The sequence below is a fragment of the Strix uralensis genome, chromosome 7 (genome assembly GCF_047716275.1).
Source record: "Strix uralensis isolate ZFMK-TIS-50842 chromosome 7, bStrUra1, whole genome shotgun sequence".
NCBI classification, from domain to species: domain Eukaryota; kingdom Metazoa; phylum Chordata; class Aves; order Strigiformes; family Strigidae; genus Strix; species Strix uralensis.
In genome coordinates, this window is record NC_133978.1 from 22,695,925 (window position 1) to 22,707,124 (window position 11,200).

General features: G+C 44.4%; 1 protein-coding gene across 1 annotated transcript; it reads right to left on the minus strand.

The window, feature by feature from the left end:
• Window positions 1-1,157: 1,157 nt before the first annotated feature.
• LOC141945636 (bone morphogenetic protein 7-like) lies at window positions 1,158-7,488 on the minus strand. Its single transcript, XM_074874012.1, has 5 exons — window positions 7,129-7,488; window positions 6,746-6,885; window positions 5,879-5,995; window positions 4,480-4,681; window positions 1,158-2,833 (listed from the first exon to the last, which is right to left on the minus strand). The coding sequence occupies exons 1-5, from the start codon at window positions 7,421-7,423 to the stop codon at window positions 2,385-2,387; spliced, it is 1,203 nt and encodes a 400-aa protein (XP_074730113.1). The 5' UTR covers window positions 7,424-7,488; the 3' UTR covers window positions 1,158-2,384.
• Between the last annotated feature and the right edge of the window lie 3,712 nt (window positions 7,489-11,200).

The window sequence follows — 11,200 nt, forward strand, 5'->3', positions numbered from 1 at the left end:
TTTTATGTAGGCAGAGGAAGATTTTAGCCATTTGTCTGGGAATTCTGAACACGGGGCAGTGTGGTCAGCATAGTGATGAGAGGCTGTTCTGTAGAAAGGACAAATACTTTTGTTCTGCCATGCTGGGCACGTTGAACAGGTTTGAAACATTCAGTCATACTGGAGTCCCTATGCCTGCACCATATAGCTCACACACCACCGGTTCAGCACGTGAACTATGGGATGGAAATACAGGAGCCCTGTCACAGCCTGTTTCCCTGGCTTGGGGGAATCAAGCCTTTTGTCCCCAGCAGATCTGAGCTTTCTGAATGCTTCACTGCCTGTTCCAGCCTGGACTGAGTACCAAGTCCTTTGCCCTAACTGGTGCTCCCAGCAGCAAGACCTGCTCCTTGGAGCTGTTCTGACTTAGAACTGTTGCAGCTCTGCTGATACAACAGCCTCTGCAGCCTTCCTGAGAAACAGCTAAGGGGAAAACCCTTCTCTCCACACAGACCCATGCATGCCACTTTCTTTCTAAATCCTTTTCTTGCTCAGGCTCCTCTACTCCACCCATTCCAGTCTGTAGTTCTGATAAGCACATGCCTGGCCAACACATACAGGGCACAGCCTTCTGCAATTAACAGTACTTTTGTCATGGCTTTCTAGTTCAGTGAAATTTTAATAAAGGCATCCCAAAATACTACAACACACATGAAAATAAGGCCTTACACACCATGAAAATTGAAACCATCTCAGGTGTGTTACGTTCAGGACCTCCACGAGGTAGGACTTGTTACAAGCACCACATATGACCAACATGAAGGGCTTTAATCTCTACACCTAATTCAAGTGAGAGTTACAAGAAGCTTCAATATGAGTTTCACTTTAGGAGTAATTACTGGATCCTCCCTGAAGGGAAACACCTCTATTCTGCTTGTCCATTACACTCCTTGACATTGAGTCAGGGGACTTGATACTGAAGCCAGTGGGAATGTCCTCTCTTCTGGAAAAGTACTTCATTCATGACTCTAGGAAGGAGGTTCAAATACAACAAAAAGGACACAGAGAGATGTTACATTACATTTATTTGAAAATAACATTTTATATTACAGATTAAGTTAATATACTCCAAGTCTGGGTTTTAAATAAAATAGATTTATTACAGACATCAGTATTTACAGAAAGAAAAACATTTACATAAATTATTATTTTTTTATTTCATTGGAGTAAAAAATTTCTCCAGGAAGTTTCTACCCACAGGAGATGTCACATTCTGTGAGAAGTCAGCCTCCTTCAAGGATTAACGGAGACAAGAAACCTAACCAGGCTTAAGTTACAACTCAATCAGCTGACTGAGGAACTGCAATGGGCTGGTCACTGCATGAAATTGTAGCAAGGCTGAAAGACCTCAGGGAGCCCCTTCCAAGTCAATGTCCTATTCTTCAAGGAAGAAAGGAAGGGAATCAGTGAGTACCTTCCATCAAACTTGCGTCAAATACAGGACCAGGCCAGCATCCAGCATGTTCCCACAGACCTTCAAAGCTTAGTGGTCTTCTTTCTTCCTGCTTAACTATAGGGATTCTGACCCAAGCTTAGGATCTCATTGTACAGTCACTGTATAAATATACACAAAGGCAATCTCTGCTGCCACACAGCCAAACAGCCACAGCAGGCCATGGTGGAAGAGGGGACTGGCTGACCCTTCTTCACAGAGAGGTGCAGCCCCGAGTCGGAAGCCAAGTTTGATGATTCCCAGATAAATACTGACCTACATGTTCCCTCGGATTGGCTAGTAAGTGCCATGGGGACTTACAGGGAGGTCTCTGCATTTGGTAGAGCTGCATAAAGAACAGGGGGAAGAAGCGCATTTCTGGGTAATGCATCAGCTGCAGATGGTAGAGGCTTGAAATTAGCTCTGGGCAAACACTCATCCTGAAAGCTCTATGTAGGAGCGTATGTCCCCACTGAATCATGCAATCAAAACTGAATAAGGTTGTGTTACTAAAGGACCTGCACCCCATCCTGGACTGAGACAGGATACCATACCTGTTAAACCATAGGAAATTCTGAGACTCAATATGCAGAACAAGACCTTAATTTGAACGCTCAATGCGTTTCAACTCCTTCACGTAGTGAGTTCCTGGTTCTAATGGTTTCCTCTGTCTACAGGCGCTCAAAGAGCTCTCCATGTGGGTCAGCATACCCTCCAGAAGCCCACAGCTCTTCAGAAGTCAGCTGTAAACACCTTTCCACACAGCCATGGCGAGGGGAGAAGAATCTGACACACAGCTGAGTTTCTGGCTCTCCTCCCCTGTAAACAGAAATGCTATCTCCCTTGGTATATTCAATGGCAAATGGGGAACTGAATCCAGGTGCACGCCAAATGCAGACAAAAAAAGTTCCTGCTAATGACAACCACACCTTGTTGCCACCATGTCTTTATAATTTTTAAGGACCACATTCTCTTTGTCATCAAAGTAGAGAAGATTGAGGGACTTCAATTCATCTGGCACACAGCAGGGCGTGCTGACATCTTCAGATAGCTTAAGTGTATGGACTATGGACTGAACTGTAGCATGGTTTGTTGCATTTAGACCTTCCCCCAAGGGGAAGAGACAGGATCCTCTGCAATAAAATGCATTGTATCCACTTGGGTAAATAATCCATCCTGACCAGCCAATAGCACGGAAGTCAACGTAGAGTTCCCTTCGATGACATGCTGTTACTTGGCTTTTGGCAGAAGGGACTGCAGCAGCTCGAGGTCTCCTGTTCATGCTTGCATTGCTGCTTTCGATGATCTGAGTTTCACGAGGCACACGTAAAGCTTCATTTCTGGGAGGGTTCATCTCTGTTTCTGAAAGGAAGTTGTGTGTTAATCTTTCTCAAAATAAATTAATTTCCTAAATACAGTATTCTGCATGAAAATCTATTCCATAAATCTACATCAAAGTCTTCAGAGTAGATTTAAAAATGGCACTTAAATTGTGAAAGTACCAGAAGGGGTATGTATTCAATTGCCATTTCAGCCATATTTCAAACACTGCCATATCTTGTGTTTTGCTTTGTGGCCTGGAAGGCCCCAACTCAGCAGAAATATAAAGAAAAAGCTCAATGATATACTAAATACATTCTGTGAACTCCACAGGCCCTTTTCAGGGCCGAATCTGGTATTAACAGTCTTTATATGGCCACTCCTACAACACACCTGATGCTTAGCGGTGCTAACAGAGGGTGGAGATCACAGCCTTTTCTCTCTCCAGTATTCTCCCCTCAGGAAGTCTACCCACACACCTGCAAAACAGACTGCTCCTGTAAAGTGTGATTTTTAAAAATATTTCTCAGTTCTCGGATCTCAAAAAATTAGCACCTGGTTTATGCAACTCTGCTAGAGCACAAAGCTTACTGACAACAGGTTTGCTTTCTTAAAGCATCTTCTGAGAAGCCTTGATAAATGTCCATGGAGACCTCAAGATTTATGTGCAGAAGCTGAAAACCATTGTTAGACATACATTGTTAGGCTGGTGGAAGAACAATCTGCGCAGATTCACTGACCACAAACAACAGGCAGGTCTAGGGAGTTCCTTCATTGAGAAATGGGTATCAATTTCTCAATCCTGGCATAGCATCCCATACAGAGCTTGATGCTCATTAAATTGGGATCCAGAATTTCACTATAAAAGTTTTATTTGTAAAACAAAAATGAACAGGCCAGCCTCATTTTTGTTTTTAATCAATTTCACCACCTACCCTACCTAGTTTCTAATTATGCAAATTCAATCGTTTAGCAGAAAACCATGCAAACCCAAAACAGAATCATTTTTGCCTCCTCCCAGCTTTTGCCCTTCGCATTTATCAATCTCTAAAATGCAGCCTTAGTTGGTTTTACTGGAGGACCAGTGGGAGAGGCAAGACATTGTTTTGTAATTTAAGGAACGAGGGCGTTGTTTTCGGTGAAAGCAGCCTTTAGTCACAATGCTAATTAGTCACTGAAGTTAAACAGGTGCTTAAAAACCAAGCCAAGGACAGAGGGATTTAAATTACTTATTTAACAACCTTTTCCACTCTTGAAAACTGCACTAAATTACTTACAGTTGCTTTACCAGCATTTTCACAAAGTCTTCCAGTCACCGAGTTTTTTTTAGCCTAAACATAAGCTATAATTTTCATGCAAACCTCACCACCACAAAAATAATATAAATAGTAATTTTAAAAAAATAGAACTCCTACCCCTTCACGAACAAAATAAACCAGATTCCCCCTAGACTTTAAGAATATTTCTTGCAAACATATTTTTCTGAGGGTAATGGCAATTTAAGAGGCTGGGTGACCTACTAGCATGAACTATCAAATCAAACTCTGATCAGTGACAAGGCTGAACTTCAAGCTGCTTCAACACTGCAAGTAAATACTGAGATTAGGTATACATGAGACAGAAGATAACAGAAGACAAACAAGTAGTCCATATTCTAAAACACAGCTACTCCTCTTGTGTGAACTTACTTGTGGAAGAGGGTACAAAGTTGGAAGACTTCCGTTTGTTACTGTTGGTGAAGAGGACCAGGAGAGCATTTCTACTCTCCTGCAAAGTGCCCTGGCTCTTAGCAAACTTAACCAGGTTGTGCTCAATTCTATTGTTGAATACTTGTGTTGTAGTTACCAAAAAGCCATGGTTGGAGCTGCTGTTTGCAACCCACTTGGAAGCCTGGCAATGACAGGGAAATGAAAAAAAAAAAAAATTGTTTCGATATTCTTATTACAGCATTACAATTAGGCAATGTTTATATCAGGAAAAGGGAATGGGCAACAATCTATGAGAGCATAAGAACGTATATTATGACAGAAGTGAGGTAACGGTATAGCTGAGATTCAACTGAGTTTAATATTCAAACCAGTAATGCATCATTTAAAAATACAAAATACCATATACATTCCCCAAAGCTACAGTTACAGGAAGATAATTAATTTCAGAGAATTTACTAGTGAATAGATGAGTCTAGGAATTAAAATTAACATTAAAATACTCTCTGACTTTAGCCAGGAATTTATTTTTCATAGAAATCTTAATAACAGAATAATATGAACTCTCCAGACTTTCCATACCATTAAAACTCATTTACATCTAACAAACATGGTATTTGAAGAAATTAACTTGCAATCAAGCAAATTTACTTTATCTAATTGTTATAATTACAGACCAATAGATAAGGCCGGGCCATTCTCAAGCAGGGCTATCATGACTTAAGATGCAACTCAACCTATCATCCAAGCATGCTGTTCAGTCTGATCATAAAAGCTTAGGCAATGAAAAACGCTGTCCACGAGTACAGATTTAAACCCAAGAAAACGTAGGCGTTAAACCACGTTTGGTTTTTTGCTGTGGAAAGGCACTCACATACTATTACAGTTTATCTACAAAACAAGTCTTGAAACTAACAAATAAAGAAGTCTGTAGAGGAAGTTAAATGAAAAACAATCCGACCATGATAAATTCCAGAAACACAACGTTAAAGCACACTGCTCTGTACTAATGTCACCAGAATAAAAAGGAGAAATGAAAACCTACTCTTCACACATAATCAATGCCATCTCCTTTGACAGCCTAAGGACTAACATGTTTTAATCATAATGCCATACTTCGGCCTGATGTCCCTTCTATCGACTGCATTTGGTTTACTCAGTTCTCATCATGCCTGTGCCGCTAGCAGCATGTGAACTCCTCTCTTTTAATTCAGGCAGCACTGGCTGTATTTTTAAGTGTAGAGAGAATGCTTCTCCCTCTGTTGCTGTCCTTCAGTTTGATTTGACCACAAAACCCAGCATAAGGGCAATGCTGGAGCTATGAGCTGACTGACATCTTAAGAGATTTAGAATTAAAATTAAGTCAGAATTCTCTGCTTACTGTCTGTGTGACGCTGAATACTTCCCAGCCTTCTGTGTACAGGGACAATAACCGTGATGCAATGAGATGTCTTTTCTGTGGCTTACTTGCACTCTCCAAGAGCTCATACACTTCCACCTTGATGAGCGAAATACAACAAAACAGTAAGAAATGAAACCAGTTGTTCTTCCAGCAACACGAGGAGAATGAAGATTATGCACGTTTCTGTCACATCATACATTTAAAACTGTATTATCATTCTAAACTAGGCAAAAAGTAGTTTTTAGACAGTTTAACAGAAAAACAAGTATCGCTACATGCATCTACTTCTAGATGTGTTCAGAGGCAGGATACTGGACTGTTTGATACTATAGAAAAATATCCTGACCATCCCTCTTCTTTCTATCTTGAACACCTGATACCACAAAAGTCTTCTGTTCCTCCACATCTTTGTCTTCAGGTCTGCAAACGTCCAGTCCTGCCTTTTGCCAAAGGAACAGACACACTCAACGTCAGAGCCCTCACATGCCCTGTCTTCCTGTGAATCCCTCATCATCATTATTATTTTCTAGAGAGCTCAAGCAGATAAATTTTGCTTCGAATTTCAAAACATCTCAAACCCCTGAAAGGTACAGTCTGGTTTGAGATAGGTCTGACACAGGTATCTTTAGGGAGAGCTCACTGCCATAGCGCACAAAGGACAGTGTACAGCCAAAGTCAAAACTTTGCATCTCTTTTTTTTGAGTGCTGGAGGCAATGAAAAAGTGAAGACAACAGTTAAATAAAAAATCAAGCGGGTTTATGTGGTAAGTGGCTGCACCCCTCATTTTCAGTATTATTAACGTCGAAAGCACAAGTGTTTAACCGACAGGTTATTTCCCCACTTACTTTACAAAAGTGTTTCACGTCAGACCTTCTAGACGCATGTGTCCTCTTCAGCTTGAAGACCCTGAACTCAGCTTTCAGCATCTGCTCGCCCTTCTCCATTGCGCTGATGTCGAAGTAGAAGTGGTACTGGTCCACGGGAACTGGAAAAGAGCCGTCTTCAGGAACAACGCACGACCCCGCAAAACAAGCCGTAGCCCCGCGTCTTCCACAGCAGCCGACAGGTCCGCTCCAGTCTGCAGGGGGGGCACGATGCGGCAGGTGAAGGGGCTCCGCGGCGGGCGCGGAGGCCGCTGGCCCGCTCGGGACAGGTCGCCGCCGCTCCGCCGCCGGGAGCTCACCCCTCGGCCCGGGCCCCGCCGCCCCCGGCCGGGCCACCGGCCCACCTCGGTCCTCGAAGCTGCGCACCACGTCGCCCTCCAGCAGCCCCGGGGCGCGGGTGATGCCGTTGGCGTCGGCCACCTTGTTGAAGAGATCCACCATGAACTGGGGCGGCTTCTTGCGGGGCAGGACGTCGGGCGGCAGCTCCTCGATGTCGAAGACCTCCCGCAGCCGCTGCAGGGCCGCCGCCAGGACCTCATCCCGCGGGCGGGGGGCCAGGGGCAGGCCGCTCGCCGCCGGCAGGCTCAGCAGCCAGGCTAGGCCTAGGCCCAGGCCCAGGCCCAGGCGGCGGGCCGCCATGGCCGGCGGCGCGGGCTCGGGCAGGCCGCCTTGGGTGCCGCGAGGCTCCCGGAGCCGACAGTCGCGACGGGGTGAGGGGGCAGCGGCCCTTCCGCGGACCCCGACCCGCCAAGGCTGAGGGCTGCGAGGCGAGTGCGCGGAGCGCTGGGCAGGGTGCTCAGCCCTGATGGCCGCTGCCCCCGGGGGTGGGCGGCCGCGCCTCGCCCGGGCCATTAAGGCCCCTTAAGGGCTCAATGGAGGCATCGACGCTCGCTCGTTAACGGGAGGGGGCCGCTAACCGGGCTCGGGGGAACGGCTGGTGGTTTCAGGGGAAGTCAAGTGTCTGCAAAGAAAACCGCACTTGTGAAAATCTTATTCTTTAAATTTACTTCTTTTAAAAAGGCTTCGATTTGGGCATTGCTGATCCCAGGTGCTGTTTCCTGTCCTCGCCCCAGCAATAAAACGTACATTTGAAAGTGAGCATCCGCCTCCGAGTCTTCCAGCCTCGCAGCCCAGAGGATTCCCCCTGTGGGCCCGGGTATCAGGCTGGACTCTGCCCGGCCGGGCTGCAGGGCCGAGCCTGCGCTTACACAAGTCTCTTAACTCCGGCCTTACAGCTGCCCAGGGGGAGGCTTCAGGAACAGAGTCTGGGTTTCTGCTAGTGCTGTGTGGCGAGAGCTTCTAAATAATAAGGGGTGGGGGGGAGGCATACGCATTCTGAAAAGCTATTTTAAAGGCTTAGATAATGCCCAACCAAACCAGCTTTCAATAATTTGCCCCCCCCCCCCCCCTTAGTTGGAGTTCCACCTCCCCCCGAAGAACTACACCTCCCAACCATCCTTCAGACGTCCTTTTTAAGGCAGTCTGGCAACTTACTGAGGAGCAATTAGACATTCCTGATGGTTCACGCAGCTGTGCCTGTTCTGCTTGTGCCACATGGCCCCATATTCCCTTTCCAGGCAGGAAAGCAAAGGGAGGTAGGTTATAGGGCAGGTAGGAACATCTTCTGGCTCCTCTTCTTAGACAACTATATTAGACAGGAGTGCTTGCACTGAGCAAGCATGTGGGCACTGACCTTTTGGTGCTCTAAAGCTGAAGTTCCTAGGGCACTTGGCTGTGTGGCTCTTCAGCTCCAGCCTCCAGCTATTGCAGCCACATGTTTGAAAAAAAATTTTGATCGTTATTATTACTGTTTTTTTCACCAGGAGACAAGCTTGCTGGTCCAGCTTGCCACATGAGGTTCAGAGGACTAATGGAGGAAAATGAGAAGCAGTGATGGGTTAATCAGACCAGTGTAAAGAGCACTATTGCTACAACTAACTTTGATCTTCAAAACTCTCTTATTTGTCTTCTTAGGGTTGTAGGTATCTCAGCTCATGGCTAACAGCAGTGCTGGATGAAGTAAAATCCATTCCCCTACCTGCCCAAGTGCATGAAAAGAGGCTAGTAAGATAGGAGTAATCATCATTAGACAGTTTTTCAGTCATTAAAAGCTTTGCTTCCACTCCACTGCTTCTTCCAGTGCTTATCCTCACAAACCCTACCCTGCCCTTGGGCCTCTTCATTTACTCCTAGTATCCTCCCTAGACCTATACCTCCATTTTTACTCTCCTGATGCTGCTTCCAGACATTAATGTCTAGAAACACATAGCTAGGGTTCCCAAACAACCTTAACTCTGCCCTAGAGGCAAAGATTTATGAAAAAATCCTCTCTGTTTAATATAAGCTGGGACCACAAACAACGAAATGCCTCAATCATAGTAGTGCAACGGCAGAAATTCCAGTCTACAGTTAGCCAAACGTAACCCACTGAGTGCTGTGTTCTTTTATTTTCATATTTCAGATTAGGCAAACAACATAATGAAAGCCTCGCTCCCTATTCTTTCGTAAGACTGTATGACTCACCACTTATGTAAGCCTTATGCAGGAGTTGGTCATAGCTCCACTGATGATACTACATACTGGTTTGCAATTAGTGCAAGGCTTCAACCTCCCTGTTCTGTACAATAAAAATAGGTTCTCTCAACTTACATGTTGTGAGCAGTGTGGCTCTGGGAGCCCAGGAAAAGCAGGGAATCTGTAGGGAACTATGATAGATAGTTAACAACTTAAAATTTTAGGTGGATTCTCTAAAGAGTTCAGCATTGGCATTGCTTTTCCTTCTCCATCTCTCAAATGACTGAACAAACAGCTTGTAGGGTCTGAAGAGTTCAAAATCATCTAGCTTTCAGGTATAGCTTATGGGTGAGAACAGTGGGATTTATCATGTGGCCTGCCACATCATCTTTGGTGCCATTACAATTAATATGAGACAGCAATACTGAAAAAGCATGGTTATTGCATGGTATCATTAGTGGACAGAGCAAAGTTTACTTGGGAGCCTTCACTGTGCATTTCAGAACCTTAGCAAGTTTGGTCTTAAATGCAAGTCCAACCCTGCCATTCAGAAATGAAGAGTTCAGCTCAGAATATACTCTCTTCTCCTATTAATTTCATGTTAGCACAAACAATAAGAAACTAGGGGACAGAGCAGGCTGGAAGTTGCTTCTTTCTCAACATAGCTGCCTGACACTTCTCCATACACTCTGTGCAGGTTCTGTAATTCCTAGTTTAGTGACTCACAACAGACCTCTTCTTTCTGGAGGAAAAAAAAAAAAAGGAGTAGTTTTCTGCTCCCTGAATGCAGCAACGATGCACTGTAGTCTTCACTGTGGCTTTTGCAGTGAACACAAGGCATTTCACTCACTTCATAGCACCTTAGACCCATTTAAAAAATAAAAGAGGAATGACCCTTGCATTAAAGATGTCAGACTTCTCTTTACTTTTAATGATAGTAGAGGCAACAAAGCCAGAGTCACCAACAAAAGTTAAGAATTACTAAGGAAAACTTTATCTTCTAAGTCTCAGCTGAAGGAACAGGACTGTACCACATGAGAAATATGTGAAGTAGGAGTGTTGACGTCACCCCAGAGCCTAGAATAGCTGTCCCTTGAGGGCTGGGTGGATGGAGAGCGCCACTGAGTTAGTAAGCGTATATTCAGCATTTAGCTTGAATGTTGGAACAGGGAAATTATAAATGGCCTTAAGTAGCAGAGAATGTTTTTACCATGTATCTAATATATAAATACCTTTCCCAGAGGAAATAAACTCCCAAGTGCAGACTTGCCAGCACATCCTGACTCCAAGACATGTGTCCTACTCAGGCCCTTCAAAAACTGGACTCTCAGCAATTTTGTGTGATAGCTTTGTGTAAACTACAGTTGCTGAATTAATGATCTAGACAGTAAGATGCCATATTGTCTCTGCTTTTCCAACTGTACTTTTTTGTATTGTGCTAATCATTTCCTGAAACATTTCCAAAGGACTTGAAAGATTTCTTTCCTTCCCCGAAAGACCGCATCCATCAGATGGGAAGACCAATGCAGCAGGCAGTATAGTACCGCATCTTTAAGTCACCCAGAGGTTTATAGCAGGACAATACTGATCTCCCTGCTCCTGAGAGACCAAACAGGTAGATTACTCCACATTTTAAACCATCTCAGTGACTATGCTATCTAATTTAATTCCTTCCTAATTTTTCCGCATGGTTTAAATAATTTCTTGACCCATATACTGGGAGTAAGCAAAGTTTGGATAAAGCTGCTACGGGGTCTCTTCACATCTAATCTTTTCATCATCTTTATGTATCTTTTGAGAAAGCACAGCCATCTCCCACACAAGAGACACTGCATCGTCCTTCCTTGCTCAACCACTGAGATACGGCTGTTCCTCTTCCCTTTAAGAGAGAAAACTGCTTAA

Coding starts and splice junctions, on each gene's coding strand:
- LOC141945636 (XM_074874012.1), bottom strand. CDS start 7,423: ATGGCGGCCCGCCGCCTGGGCCTGGGCCTGGGCCTAGGCCTAGCCTGG. Junction 6,886..7,128: donor GCGCAGCTTCGAGGACCGAG/GTGGGCCGGTGG, acceptor GCTCTTTTCCAG/TTCCCGTGGACCAGTACCAC. Junction 4,682..5,878: donor TATTCAGCGTCACACAGACA/GTAAGCAGAGAA, acceptor TGTCATTGCCAG/GCTTCCAAGTGGGTTGCAAA.